This window comes from Tauraco erythrolophus, chromosome 9 (genome assembly GCF_009769465.1).
Source record: "Tauraco erythrolophus isolate bTauEry1 chromosome 9, bTauEry1.pri, whole genome shotgun sequence".
Taxonomy (NCBI): domain Eukaryota; kingdom Metazoa; phylum Chordata; class Aves; order Musophagiformes; family Musophagidae; genus Tauraco; species Tauraco erythrolophus.
This window is the reverse complement of record NC_141473.1, coordinates 16151983-16166335: the sequence shown is the minus strand read 5'-3', so window position 1 is coordinate 16166335 and position 14353 is coordinate 16151983. Positions and strand designations below refer to the sequence as shown.

The 14353-nt window shown below is 60.5% G+C and overlaps 1 protein-coding gene across 1 annotated transcript in view; it reads left to right on the top strand.

The window, feature by feature from the left end:
* SLIT1 (slit guidance ligand 1) overlaps nt 1-9985 on the top strand; it is a 60416-nt gene extending 50431 nt beyond the window's left edge. The window contains exons 20-37 of the mRNA XM_086617008.1: nt 70-236; nt 1338-1470; nt 2444-2512; nt 2906-2977; nt 3168-3239; nt 3544-3615; nt 5136-5299; nt 5628-5752; nt 5906-6003; nt 6767-6906; nt 7284-7377; nt 7553-7690; nt 8041-8278; nt 8368-8498; nt 8590-8744; nt 8812-9100; nt 9453-9664; nt 9741-9985. Of these exons, the coding sequence (XP_086473134.1) occupies nt 70-236; nt 1338-1470; nt 2444-2512; nt 2906-2977; nt 3168-3239; nt 3544-3615; nt 5136-5299; nt 5628-5752; nt 5906-6003; nt 6767-6906; nt 7284-7377; nt 7553-7690; nt 8041-8278; nt 8368-8498; nt 8590-8744; nt 8812-9100; nt 9453-9664; nt 9741-9985 (2614 nt within the window). The remainder of the gene's footprint in view (nt 1-69; nt 237-1337; nt 1471-2443; nt 2513-2905; nt 2978-3167; nt 3240-3543; nt 3616-5135; nt 5300-5627; nt 5753-5905; nt 6004-6766; nt 6907-7283; nt 7378-7552; nt 7691-8040; nt 8279-8367; nt 8499-8589; nt 8745-8811; nt 9101-9452; nt 9665-9740) is intronic.
* The last annotated feature ends 4368 nt before the right edge of the window (nt 9986-14353 follow it).

Here is a 14353-nt window from a genome sequence, read left to right as displayed (position 1 = left end):
CAGAACGCAGAGGGTCCCCTTGCCCGATGGCTGGTGAGGTGATGCCCTCGTGCTCCGTCCCGTGTGCAGGAACCTGCTCGCCAACCCCTTCAACTGCAACTGCCAGCTGGCCTGGCTGGGGGACTGGCTGCGCAAGAGGAAGATTGTGACGGGGAACCCACGGTGCCAAAACCCTGACTTCCTCCGGCAGATCCCGCTCCAGGACGTGGCTTTCCCTGACTTCAGGTGTGAGGAAGGTAACTCATGGGCCCTGTGACGCCAGGGGTGAGGGGAGACTGGGCTGCTCCTCCTGGACTGACACCACGCTCCTTGTCCCAGCACCGTCCTTGCTCCTGGGATGTTCGGCAGTGCTCCGCAGCAAGCCGGTAGCTCAGGGGATCCCTCAGCCCGTTAATGTGCTCCCCTAACGATGAACAAGTTTCCCTTCCTGCTGCCCAGCCCTTAGGCCTGCGCTCAAAAACCCACGAGCTGCTCGGAAGCTGGGAGAGGAGTTTGCACCCACTGCACCGTGTGGCCCTTGTGCATAGACAGGTCCTACGCTGTGCCCCAGGTGCTGGCAGGAGCAGATGTGTAGGCAAAACCCACCGGGATTCATCCTGCTCCTTCCCTCCTTCCCATCCCAGTCCTGCACACGCACCGGAGCTGGGCAGACAGAGCAGGCGGGGAGTGCACGTGTTGAGAGAAAAGCCTTTTTTTAAAAAAAACCCACTTTTAATTTTAGAACGGCTTCGGAGCCCTCTGGAAAATATTTACAAGCAAATCATCGTTTCTTCTGCTTTGCCTCCTCCACCGCATCAAAGACTGAAGGGCTGCATCCTGCGCCTTTCACAGCGGTGCGAGATAACACACGGTCGTCCCAGGGACGCCTCTCTCGCAGGAGCCCAGTGCTGCGGTGGGGAAGGGGGAGCAACGCCGGCCCCTCCGGCTGCTCGGCGCGGGCACCTCTGCCTCTAGCCTGCATCTGGGAGATGGGTGAAGGAGGTTATTTCAGGAGGATTCGCAGGGCTGAGCCTCTTCTTGCGTGCCCTCCTCTCTTCCATCTCTGGAACTGCGTTTTTGCCTGAAAATTGTGAAAATCAGAGCAGCCTCGAGCTGGCTGGTTCATCCATTCCAGTGGGATGGGTGGTTTCTGGGCGCAGGAGCGATTCTTGCCCTGCTGACACTCAGCTGGGCTGAGCGTATTGTTGGCAAGCAGGCTCCCCTTCTTTGGGGGCAAGGGGAGATGGTCGGCATGGGAGGGACACAGTCCTAGGTGGGCACGCGGAGCCGAGTCCGGCCTCATGCAGTGCCGAAGGGCTGAGCCTCGGTGACTTTGTGTCTCTCTGTGTCTGGTGCAGGTCAGGAAGAGACCAGCTGCGTCCCCCGGCCCCAGTGCCCGCAGGAATGTACCTGCCTCGACACTGTCGTCCGCTGCAGCAACAAGCACCTCAAGGCCCTGCCCAAGGGGATCCCCAAGAACGTCACAGAGCTGTGAGTGTTGGGCGAGTGCCCAGGCTGTCCCTCTGACCACCAGTGACTTTGCAGCTCTGGGTGGGGTTGCAGGTGTAGGGGCAGAGATGGTCCCTCCCTAGCCTGGTAGTGGGAGCAGGACCCCCATCCAGCCAGGAGACCCTGTCCAGCCCCGACACCAGCAGTGGGCTCAGCGAGAGCCTCTCTGCCAACTAACGGCTACCAAGGGTGATGTGCAAGGGGTGTTGGCACTGCAGCTGGGTCCCTGCTCTTTGGCCCTTGGGAGGGGGCAGCGCAGCACAGCCACTCCCTGCAGCTGCAGTCCCCACGTGGCTGTGCCGCCCAGGGCTCTGCGGTCCCCAGCAGCCTGCCATCAGCGACAGGGATGGGGCCACCCCGCCTCTGCTGGCTCCCCGGCCCCTCTGCCGTCACCTCTCGCACCCAGGCAGCCGTGCCAGGTCTGGATGTGCAGGCACTGTGATGCCCATTGCCGCAAAAGGAGTGGGTCTGGACTAGTCTGGGATGGGGGCCGGCAGCAAGTCCTGTGTGCAGGGGCTATAGGCACTCGTTGTGCACATGCATATGTATACCACCCCCTCCCACCCCTGTGCTGTCTCGCACACCCCTCCTCTCTCTGCATCCTCCGCTCTCTCTCACACATGCCTTGGGAACGGTTACGGCTGCCCACGCTCATGTTGGATGTGTAAAAGCAGCACATGGCTGGCTGCGCTCGTGCATGCCAGCTGCTGGGAGACTGCCCGGGGACCTGAGCGCAGAGCCCCCCGACATGCTAATGCACTTGCACTCCAGCTCCCCCACCAGCCATGGGGTCCCCCGAGAGCCTCTCAGGCCCTGGGTGCCAGGAGGGGGGTCATGCTGGAGATGCTTCTCGCAGCCCAAAGTCCACAGGGATGTCTGCACAGGAGAAACAGGAGGGCTGAGAGGGACCTCCTGCTTCTTCAGCACTTTGAGGTGCTTTCGTTCTTCCTTGCAGCTACCTGGATGGAAACCAGTTCACTCAGGTCCCGGGGCAGCTCTCCACCTTCAAGTACCTGCAGCTTGTGTAAGTAGCCAGGAGCAGGAGCCCAGGCAGCCAGTCCCATTGCTGGGACCTGTGGGCGAGGACAGAGGCTTTCCCTGTGGTGCGTGATCCTGAGGAGGGGCCTGACGTTGCGCAGGGACCCCTGACAGCCCTCTGTGTCCCCGCTCTGCTCCAGAACGCAGCTGACTGGCAGTGGTGCTCAGTCCCTGGATGCTCACAGCCTCTGCTGGGGCTGGACACGGGGCAGAGGGGTGACAACGGCAGTGCTGCCATCACCCTATGTGACAGCCCTGCTGCTCCCTTGGAGGCTGTGCCATGCTGCTGCTCGCACCCCATTGCAGCTGAGCAGGTTGGAGAGCAGTGAGGGGGGACGGGGCCCAGCTGGCTCCAACCCCTGGGGCTTCTGTTTTCCAGCGATCTGAGCAACAACAAGATCAGCTCCCTCAGCAACTCCTCCTTCACCAACATGAGCCAGCTCACCACCCTGTAAGTGCTGTCCCTGCGGTGTTGTAGGGGACCTCAAAGACGGGGAATGCTGGAGACACCACGGTCTTCCCGCTCTGCCTGGCTGAAGCTGTGGTTTGAACTGGAGCAGATGTGTGGGGTGGGGGGGCTGGCTGGGGGGAGTGTGCAGTGATACCCATAGCAGCATCCTTGTCCTCCTTCCCTTCTGCAGGATCCTCAGCTACAACTCCCTGCAGTGCATCCCTCCGCTGGCCTTCGAGGGCCTCCGCTCCCTCCGGCTGCTGTAAGTACCTGCCCGTAGCCCTACTCACAGCCCTGTTCAGCCCATTCTCTGCTGCTGGATGCGTCCCTGTGTCCCCTGTGCTCCCCTTGGAGCTGGGTGCAGGCGGGGGACAGGCTGCAGCAGGAGCAAGGGAAAAGGCATCTGCCTCTCGGAGCAGATGGGGCATTTGCAACAGTGGCAGTGCAGCGGGGTATGGCTCTGCCACCCATGCCCAGACCTGTGAGGTGGGGACAGCCCAGCTGGTCACAGTCCCTGCTGCCCACCCTGGAGCCACAGACGTCGCAGGATCCTCTGTTCTCTGCAGGTCTCTCCATGGCAATGACATCTCCAGCCTCCCTGAGGGCATCTTCGCAGACGTCACCTCCCTGTCCCACCTGTGAGTATCTCCCACTTCACAGGGTCCACGGTTGGACGTAGGCTTGGGAGACCTTTAAAAACCACGAGGCTGAGCCCAGCTTCTGCGGGGGCTGAACTGCCTCCTCTTCTCCTCTCTGGGCCGGTACCTGGGGCAGCCTTTGTGGGGCATCGCTATTCTGTGCCTGCCCTCACCAGGTCCCGGTGTGCAGCTGAGCCTCCCAGTGCTTCTGGGATGGCCCTGTGGTTCTTGCTTGAGGTGGCATGGGATTCCCCCCCCACCCCAGGCTCCCAGGATTCCCTAACGCACAGGTCAAGCTGTACAAGGTGCTGGCACAGCCATGGGTCAATGGGCGTTGCGTTGACCCATGCCAGCATGTCGTTAGCCTCCTGCCGCAATGCTTCTCTGCAGCAGCCCCCCAAATCTGTCATGAAGCATCCTCCAGACGGTGCTGGTGTTTCAGATCCTCTTTGAGGGAGCCCCAGGAGCACAGTCCTGTACCCACCACCGAGGGCAGGGGTTCAGCTTTGCTCATGGTGACTTTCAGGTCCCTTCCCTGTCCCTGTGAAGCTGTTCCCACCTGCCTGCCTGCCTCTGGCCATTCCTGCTCTTGGCATCCTCAGGCTGTTCCTCCAGCCTACAGAGAGCATCTCCATTTCTGATCCTGGCCTCCCTGCATTTTTCAGGAGCAGCAGTTAGACCGCTTGATCTGGTCTTCCCTGGCTCTTTTTCCCTTGTCACAGTGCCGGGCTGCCTTTGTCGCTGCCAGCTGGCACTGCCGGTTCCGCAAGGCTGAACTGTGTCACCAGCCGGCGCTGTTGGTGCTATAGGATCACGTTTGTCAGCCCCAGCAGATCTCGTGTCCCTACCACCTGCCTCCTGGGCTGCCATCACCTTCCTTCCTTCATCACAGATGTGGATCGCGCTGGCCCTCCAGTGCCACTGACCTTTGCAGTGAAGGAGGATGCAAAGAGGCATCCAACTCCTCAGCCTCCCACGTCATCCGCTGCTCCCTGCCCTGCTGCAGAGCAGAGCAACCCTCCCTCCTCTCTCGGAGCAATTCCTTGCTTTCCCCCCATGAGCTCTGACCATAACCCGCTGCCTGTCTGCAGCAGCCTGCTTCCGAGTCCCTGCCCCGCAGGCTTGTGCAGCAGAGCCCAGGCTGGCCCCGCAGCTCCTGTGCAATGGTCCTGTTGTCTCTGCACAGCCTCAAGGTGCTTTGCCTGGTTTGCCCTGGGCCCAGGCAGCTCTGCCTGTGTGCTGGAGAGGGACCCCCAAGGATTTCTGTGCAGGAAGCCAGAGGAGAGCCCCAGCACAGAGCGCTGCGTGGGCTGTGGGGCTGGCAGGAGGGTCATCTTAGCTGGGCAGTGGTGTGGGGCTGAGCACCCCGGTGCTCCCACCGTGGGCAGCACCTCTGGTGGGTCTGGAAAAGGAGCACTGGGTACCCCATCACATGGCAGCCCAGCCAAGTGACCGAGTCCTGTCCTGTCCCAAGGTCTCTGAGCCCGGTTCCCTCAGTTTTGCCTTTCCTCCCCATGCAGAGCCATCGGGGCCAACCCCCTGTACTGCAGCTGCAACCTGCGCTGGCTCTCCAGCTGGGTCAAGACGGGCTACAAGGAGCCAGGCATCGCCCGCTGCGCTGGGCCCCCTGACATGGAAGGCAAACTGCTACTCACCACCCCTGCCAAGAAGTTTGAGTGCCAAGGTGAGAGACGCCCATGCCATTTGTCTGTCTATCCGTGCCCTCCTTCGGCAAGACAGCAGCGATGCTCCATGAGTCTGGGGGACTCCAGCATTTCATCTATTGGACTGCCTTGTGGAGGAGGGGGACTGGAATGCTTCTGCCCCCTTACCTGGCTGGTGGCACGTTCCCTGGTGACCGAGCAAACTTGTGGCTGTCCCATTGCCTGGTGCACAGCCCCTCGGCAGGGCAGGCTCTGCTCCCAGCTGTGGCTGGAGGTGGGTGCCCACAAACAGACACCTCCCCATCACTCCCTGCACTGATGGTCATCTCCAAAACTCCCATCCTGCAGGCCCACCTGCCCTGAGTGTCCAGGCCAAGTGCAACCCCTGCATCTCCAGCCCCTGCCAGAACCAGGGCACCTGCCACAATGACCCCCTCGGCTTCTACCGCTGCACCTGCCTCAGTGGCTACAAGGTACGCTAGTCCTGGGGGTCCAACGCAGGGGCTCTGCTGTGCCCCTGGAGATCACTGCCTGTGGGACCGTGCCTCCCCGAGTGGGACAGGGCAGGGAGAGCTGGGCACAATGCCCTGGCACCCTCCTTGCTCCCACTTCTCCCTCCTTTGCAGGGCAGGGACTGTGAGGTGGCACTCAGCAGCTGCTCCTCCAGTCCCTGTGCCAACGGGGGGACCTGCCAGCCTCAGGAGGGGAAAGGAGCTGGGTTCAGGTGAGTGCTGGATGTGGACCCACAGAAGATGAGTGTTTGGGCAGTGGTGTGGAGCCCTGGCATTCCACGGAGATGAAGTCTGATGCTTCATTCCCCACCTGCGTGCTCCCTTGGGCATATAGCTGGGATATTGCAGCTCCGCCCCGTGCTGCCTGCTCTCTGCAGCCCTGCCAGCACCTCCTGCCAGCACAGTGCCAGCAGGGCTGAGTGCCAGCTCCACTTCCCCATGCCCCCCCAGCCCTGCAGGCTCCTGGGCTGAGGGCGTGGGGGAGAGGGGGTCCTGCCACCACAGGAGATATGGAGAAGCAAAGGGAAGAGGGATCCAACTGCTGCAGCAGAACTGACTGAGGGATGGGGCAGGATGCGTCTCTGGGGGTCACTGCTGCTCCCTGCAGAGCCGCTGTACCCCCGCGCAGCCCTCGCTACCCCGAATGTTTCAGGCGGTTCTGGGAACTAGGGTGCAATTGGCAGCTGAAAATAGACGCCAGGCTGGGGGCGAGGAGGTAGGCTGCGCAGCCGATGGCCCCTCGCGCTGAGTGGCCTCTAAGCCCGTTGTTGTGGCAACTCGGCATCCTTGCCGCGCTGCGGGGCTGCACGCTGCCACCCTTCCCTGCGCCTGCTGCTTGGCAGGGGGGCACTGGACCCCGCTTCCCGGGGCCTCTTGGCATGCACACTCTGCGCCAAGATCCTGTGCTGGTCTTTTGGGGGGAACGACCCCGAAAGTGTTTCCTGCCCCCTGATGCTGCCCTGTGCCCCACGGCAGGTGTCTGTGCCCGGTGGGCTTCGAGGGTCCGAGCTGCCGTGCCACCAGCGACCCTTGCAAGGAGCACAGCTGCGAGAATGGGGGCTCCTGTGTGCCCAGTGCCTCCAACTACACCTGCCTGTGCCCTGCCCGCTACACAGGTACCCAGAACAAGGGCTGGTTGGCCCCAAACCTCGTGGGCCTGGCAGGGGGACGTGCCCAGTGCTTCCCCCTTCTCACCCATGAGGGCTAATAGCCCTTCTGCTTGCTGTCCCACTGCCTGTCACTGTGGCCTCTGGGCTCCTCTGGGCACAGCCACCTCGAGTTGGGTACGCCCAGCCGAGCCCACATACCCTGGGATGCCCTCGCTGCCTGGGGCAAGAGCTGCCTCTGGCAGAAGCAGAGCCCTGTGCCCTTGGCGGTGCCGGCTGTGGGCTTGACAGCTCCTTGCCTTGAGCTGAGCCCATGGGGTTCGGGGCTGCCCCTGCGGTCCTGGAGCTGCTGGGCACGCCCTGGCACCCCCTCTTCTACCCTGCAGGGGTTTTCTGTGAGCAACCGCTGGATTTCTGCTCGGCTGAACTCAGCCCATGCCAGCATGGCTCCACCTGCATCTCCACCAGCCAGGGGCCCAGGTGAGCCCCCCCTCCTCCCACCAAATGCTTTCTCCCGGCTGCCTGGGGGAGAAAGGTTTGCTTCATCACGGGCTGGCGAGGGGGCATGGGGAGCGGGATGCCAGGAGGAGCAGGTGCCCACCGGCACTGGGGGGAAGGAAGGAAGGAGCAGCTGTGAGCCCCCCACCTGCCCCAGGTGTGAGTGTGCACCCGGCTACGTGGGGAGCAACTGCAGCGAGGACTTCGACGACTGCCGGGACCACCGGTGCCAGAACAACGCCCGCTGCCTGGATGAGGTGAACGGCTACTCCTGCCTCTGCACCGAGGGCTACAGGTACTGCCACGGAGATGGGGGGCACCAGGGCATGATGAGGATGGTTCCCTGTCACTGCAGGAGGGACTGGCCCTGGCTGCCACGTCCATCCACACCCCCCAGTGCAAGAGAAAGGTTGGGGCTGGTGTGTGAGTCCCCGGGGATGGAGGCTGGGGGGAGCCAGCATCCCTGGAGAGTGACTCCAGGACAGGGCTCAGCTTCCAGGGGTCCCTGTCCCTCTGATGCCACTGGCTGGAGAGCCTCCCTGAGGAACCCAAAACAGAGGGGTGCTGTCAGAGCCCCATGGGGCAGTGGGCAGTGGGTAAGGCGCTTTCCCAGCCCCATGCCCAGCAGCACCCTTGGCCCCGCAGTGGCCAGCTCTGCGAGATGCCACCCCGCACTGCCAGCCAGCCTGGCCTCTGCGAGCGAGCCGAGTGCCAGAATGGGGCCGCGTGTGTGGAGCGGGGTGCCCGCGCCCTCTGCCAGTGCCTACCCGGTTTCGGTGGCCCCAAGTGTGAGAAGCTGCTGAGCGTCAACTTCGTGGACCGTGACACGTACCTGCAGTTCACTGACCTGCAGGACTGGCCCCGGGCCAACATCACCCTGCAGGTGAGGGCTGGGAGGGGAGGTGGGGTGCTGAGGGGTGGCATTGGGGGTGCTGCCCCGGGGATGTGGGCTCCCACCTCTCCCCCTGCCAGGTCTCCACGGCTGAAGGCAATGGCATCCTGCTGTACAACGGTGACAGTGACCACATGGCCGTGGAGCTGTACCAGGGCCACGTCAGGGTCAGCTATGACCCTACCACCCACCCCAGCTCGGCCATCTACAGGTACCTGCCACCCCGTCCCCATTCACTGGGGACTGCCACCCCCATTGCACGGGTTTGGCGGGGTCCCCAGTGACCCAGCCCTCCTTGCCAGCGCCGAGACCATCAACGACGGGCAGTTCCACACTGTGGAGCTGGTGACCTTTGATCAGATGGTGAACCTCTCCATTGATGGCGGCAGTCCCATGACCATGGACAACTCGGGCAAGCACTACACGCTAAACAGCGAGGCTCCCCTCTACGTGGGAGGTAGGACAGGCTCTAAGGGAGCAATGGGGGGGGCATCTGGGTATGCTGATGGTCCTCCTCTCCCCAGGGATGCCTGTGGACGTCAACTCGGCTGCCTTCCGCCTCTGGCAGCTCCTTAACGGCACCAGCTTCCATGGGTGCATTCGCAACCTCTACATCAACAACGAGCTGCAGGACTTCACCAAGACGCGGATGACACCGGGGGTGGTGCCGGGCTGCGAGCCCTGCCGCAAGCTCTACTGCCTGCATGGCATCTGCCAGCCCGCTGGCGCCCAGGGCCCCATCTGCCACTGTGAGCCTGGCTGGGACGGGCCCCACTGCGACCAGCCCCTTGGCGGCCCCTGCCAGGGGCACAAGTGAGTACCTCCACTGCCGGGCTATGGCGCTGCCATGCCGTGGCTGTGCCATGCCATGGTGGTGCCATGCTGTGGTAGTGCTGTGCCATGCCACTGGTACTGAGTCATGCCAAGGCTGTACTGTGCCATTGGTGCTGTGCCAAAGCCATGCCAGGGCTGTGACAGTGCCGTGCCGTGATGGCTGTGCCATACCAGTGCTGTGCTGTGGCAGTGCCATGCTGGTCTTGGTGCAATACTGTGCTGGCACTGGTGCTGTGCCAGTGCTGAGCCATACCATGCTTGGTGCTAGTGGGCTGTGCATGCTGGTGCCGTGCTGTTCCGGTGGGTGCCTGACGGTGCCGGATGCCCACAGGTGCGTGCACGGGCTGTGCCTGCCCCTCGATGCCCTCTCCTACAGCTGCCAGTGCCACGAGGGCTACCAAGGTGCCCTCTGCAACCAGCCCGCTGAGCCACCTGACCCTTGCCACCGCTGGCCCTGCGTCCACGGCCACTGCCGCCTCACCCCGGATGGTCAGCCCACCTGCGAGTGCCACGGCAGTTACACTGGAGCCCTCTGTGACCAAGGTAGGTGCAGGGGCTGTGGGTGCCCGGTGGGGACAGCCCCACGCTGGGACCTGGGCTGAGCATCACTGTCCCCCAGAGTTGGAGTGCCGCGGGGAGCCGGTGCGAGACTACCACCAGGTGCAGCGGGGCTACGCCATCTGCCAGACGACACGACCGGTGGCCTGGGTGGAGTGCCGGGGCGCCTGTGGCAGCCCTGGTGCCAGCTGCTGCACTGGGATGCGGCTCCGGCGCAGGAAATACGCCTTCGAGTGCAGCAATGGAGCGACCTTTGTGGAGGAGGTGGAGAAGCCCAGCAAGTGTGGCTGTAGCCAGTGCCTGTGAGCAGCCACCGGCCCCGGAGAGCTGGGGGGCCGGTGGGGAGCCCACCCCTGAGCGAAGGACCTCACTTTGCTCTGCAGCCACGGTGCTGCTGTCCGGGTGTTTCCGAACCTCAACTGCATCGGAGGAGCCCGACAGAGGGTAGAGCTGTTGCAGCTAGAGGGTTGGGGAAAAAAAAAAAAAAAGAAAAAAAGAAAAAAAAAAACACAACAAACAAAGCAGATGTGTAGATAGAGAATTTTTTAAGAACTGCAGCTACAGGGATGTGTGGATACAAGGTGGGTGCTCCCTGTCTGCTCCCTGCGATGCTCTGCCTTCCCCCCAGCACAACCCCGCAGCCACAGAGGGCAATGCCTGTGTGCCCCACGTGTCCCCTCCCCGGCAGCCCTGTTCCTTGTGTCCATCTGCGTGAGCCAGGGGCTTTTCCAGCCTTGGGGCTGGAGCAGAGGGGACTGATGTGGCCATGGCAGGATGGGGCTGGCAGAGGGCTGCACGGCACAGCCGGCATCTCGTGGTGCTAGCGAGCCCCGAGCCAGGTTCCCTGTCCCCTCCTCCGGCAGCCCTGGCCTCCCTGCTGAGAACCTGCCATTGCCCCAATAGCAGCTGCAGCGAGCAGCTCCCTGGTGCCACAGCTGGGTGCTGGAGCCCAGAGGACCCCAAATAATGTCACCAGCTCCATGGTCACAGCCTGACCTGCTGGTGGCACCCCTGTGCTGTGCATGCCACCTGGGCTCTAGGGTGCACAGGGCATGGCTCCAGCCCATTGCGGAGGTGTTGGGGCTATGCTGGGTGGAGCAGGACCAGGGTGGTCCCAGGTGTGCTGAGCAGGGGCACGGGCCGTGGCACATACACATTTGTGGGGGTCTTGGTGCCTGTTTCGCCCCACGCTGCGGAGTCCAGCACAGTGCTGTTAATGCGAAGGGGACCCCAATACTGCTAGGACAGCCGGGCGGCTCTGCTCAGAGGTGGGCACTGCATGAGGCAGCACACGACCCCCTGTCCTCCGGCCTCAGCCCGAGCTCTGCAGCTGAGCAGAGGTGTTCCATGTCCCACTGCTCCAACGAGCGGGGGCAGGAGGCTGCTGGAACAGCCAGGGTGCGGGTTTCCTGTGCCCAGTGCTGGGGCTGGTTGAAGAGGCTGAAGATGCCAAAGCCTGCAAGCCTGGAGCTGACACCATTGCCAGGACGTGTCCCACCAGCTCCTGCACTCAGGTGCTGGTGCCCGGGCAGCGCCCCTCAAAGCCTGCAGTGGATGCGCCACTGCTGGTGCCGCATGGGGTGCCCATGCCGGGATACCGCATGCACCCGACCTCTGCAGCATCGCTTCTGCGCCCGTGGGACTGATGATGGTGGGAGCTCGACATGGGACGCTGCACGCAGCTGGACAGTGCGTCACCGTATCATCCGGGTGGACAAACTCATCCCAGGGCTACAGCCCCAGGTCTCTCCATCGCACTGCTCCAGCACAGCAGCTTCAGGTCTGCACCTCCGGCTATGACTGGGCTCCAGGCATCTCTGCCGCGTGCATCTGGCTTCGTGGGTGCCGTCACCATCCCTGCTCACTGCTGGCATCCAGGACGTTCCCACCACCATGGGGGCATGTTTCGGCCACAAACGACCTCTCCACGGGAGCCCCCTCTGCCGCATGGAGGAGCCGGGACACGTCTCATTTTGCCGGTGGCCCGGCCGGGGCTTGGTTGTGTTGTGTTTCTGTTCTTGCTGTAAGCTAACCGCTAAAGTATCTCTTTATACAGAATACTTACAGATTCTAATATATATTTGTATTTCATTTTGTTATAGTATTTTTATATGTTCGGGGTCAACAAATGATGTTTTCTTTTTGTTTACAGATGCTACTGGGCAGGAAAATGACGGTGGCTTTGTTTGGCCCGTGGGGTTTGTGTGTGTCACTGTTGAAGACGCTGGTTTGTACTAGGCTGGCGAAGGAGGCACTGAGCATCCTTCCGCTGGCAGAGCCTGTATTGTTTTAGGAGATGTTTGGTATTGTCTATGTTGTCTTCCATGTGAACATGACATTTATTCATTCAGAGGCTTGGCCTCTTCTTTCCTGGAGGGAGAAGGGGGCAGCTGGTGCTGAGGAGCTGCTGGGCATACGAGGTGGCACAGGTGTGGGAGATGGTTGGTCCTTCCATGGGTGACAACCCGCTGCTCCTGGAGCAGCCCCAGCCACCTCTTCTGGCCAGAGCATTGCCCGGATGGTGCTAGGATGTGCAGTCCTGGGCTGAGGGCTCATCTCTGGGGAGAGACGGGGGTCTCCCTGCATTGCCTTGCAAAAGGAGCCATCGCTGCCTGAGTCATGCACGAGGCAGCGTAAGGAGCTGAAGTGCTGCGGGGATGGAGGGGCTGAGGGAGAAACTGGGCACCTGTAACTCCTTTGGGGAAGGGGAGGGAGGCCTGGGCAGCAGTCCTTGGGAGTACCAAGGGGTTGCTCTGTTCATGCCATAAACACAAATCTGCCCCAGAAAGTGGCACCACCAGCATGGGAGCGCTCAGATCCCACCCAGGTATTTATATCCCTCTTCCACAGGGTGCCAGCCTGCTGCCCCTCCCCCCCACCCCCATGTACTCGCTCACCTTTGCCCTTCCACAATTACCACACAAAACAAACATCGATATCAAAGAAACGTTTAATAAGCTGCAATAAAATACGGACCTTTAGAAAGCTCATAGGGTGAATATCGACAGTGGAGGAAGAAAAGAAAACAAAGTGGTGGGAATCCTTGAAGAGTTCAGATCTGAGTGAGGGACTTTTCACCTGGAACAAGAACACAACTTCTTCCATAGGCTAGGATGAAATAAAAGACAGGAGCACAGAGTTCACAAAATGTCAACATTTAGAGAATTGATACATATTCAAAGTTCAAATGACCCAGCTCTTATAGCTATACATATTGATTTAAAGCAACTTAATATAATTTTATTTTTTTTTTTTTAATATACACTTTCAAAGGTTCATCAGGTGAGGTATGTAAACATTATCTAATGGAAACCACTCTCCACATTTCCAACCGAGAATTCACAGCAGAGAGTTCATTTTCCCAACTTGTGATGCGGTACTTCCCGCTCCCCAGAGCAACCAGGAATGCCGTCCCAAGCTGCGGCTCTCCCAGATGCAGTCACCGGCTCCCATTTCCCACCGCTGGTCTGTACAGTTCACATTGCTTAGGCTCAAACATACAGTACCGGACAGGAGGACTTTTCAGCTCAGTGTCTACAATTCATATAGAAACAAACAGAGAAACAAAACTCTCCCAGATACAGATGAAGGAAAAACATTTGCCATCAGGGTGGAGATAATATTTAAACGTTGAGCATCTTAAGAAAAAAAATTACTGGGTTGTTGCTTTTTTTTTAACTTTTATTTATTTATTTATTTTGTTTTTTACACACCTGTTCCAAGGGCAAAGGAAGCGTGAGGCTGGCGAGGGGTCCTGCAGCGCTGGGACCCGGCAGTGCTCCCTGCTCCACCCTTCCAAGTCAGGGACCCGTTACCATAAAAGCAGCAATGATCCTGCTGATGCTGACAGCCAGCAAACACTTCCAAGTAAAAAGGAGTTAAAAAAAAAAAAGAAAAATCCAAACACACTTAGGAAAAAAAAACAACCAAATGACCTCGAACCCCTTAGAAGGAGAATAAAAATTGCAGAATGGCAAGCAAATAAGCAAATGACCTTCTGGAGCCAGCACTGGGATTTTAAGGGTGACAGTGGTGTGCTCCTTTGGGTCACCCATACCCACAGAAAGCACAGGAGCCCTGAAGGCAGCTGCTCACTGCAGTAATTTGCTAGCAGGAGTTTGCTGTTGGTAACCACCTATGCTACCCCAGCCATTCTGGGGGGGTTCCCCAGGGGTGACAACAGCCCCCACCTCCTGCATGCCTGGGGATGCCTCCTTGGGCATTCCCAGGCCAAGAGACCTCCCCATCCCTCACTGGTCCAAGCCCTAGCCGGGAGCGGGCTTATTCCCACCTGGCCCTGAGAGCCCCTGCCATCGAAGCAGACATTATTACTACAAATCTTATTGCTTGCAGTGCCCCCGCCCCAGGGAACAGCCATCCTGGCCGGCCACGGGAGCTCACTGCCTCCCCGGGGACCATGGCCATGGACCAGGTCTGACATCATCAAGATGAGATGAAGAGAAAGAGTTAATGCTTCAAATTTGATGTGACATAAAAAACAAACCGAACACCACCACCGCCCCCCCACCCCATCCCATCCCGTCTGCACCCCCCGCCCCCCGCCCCCCGCAATAGCCAGCCCTTTGGTTGCGGCACACTGGGCGATACAGCCCCACCAACCGTGTCAGACAAGACAGAACAAGAACCTGTGGAAAGCCCATGAAATAAATATTT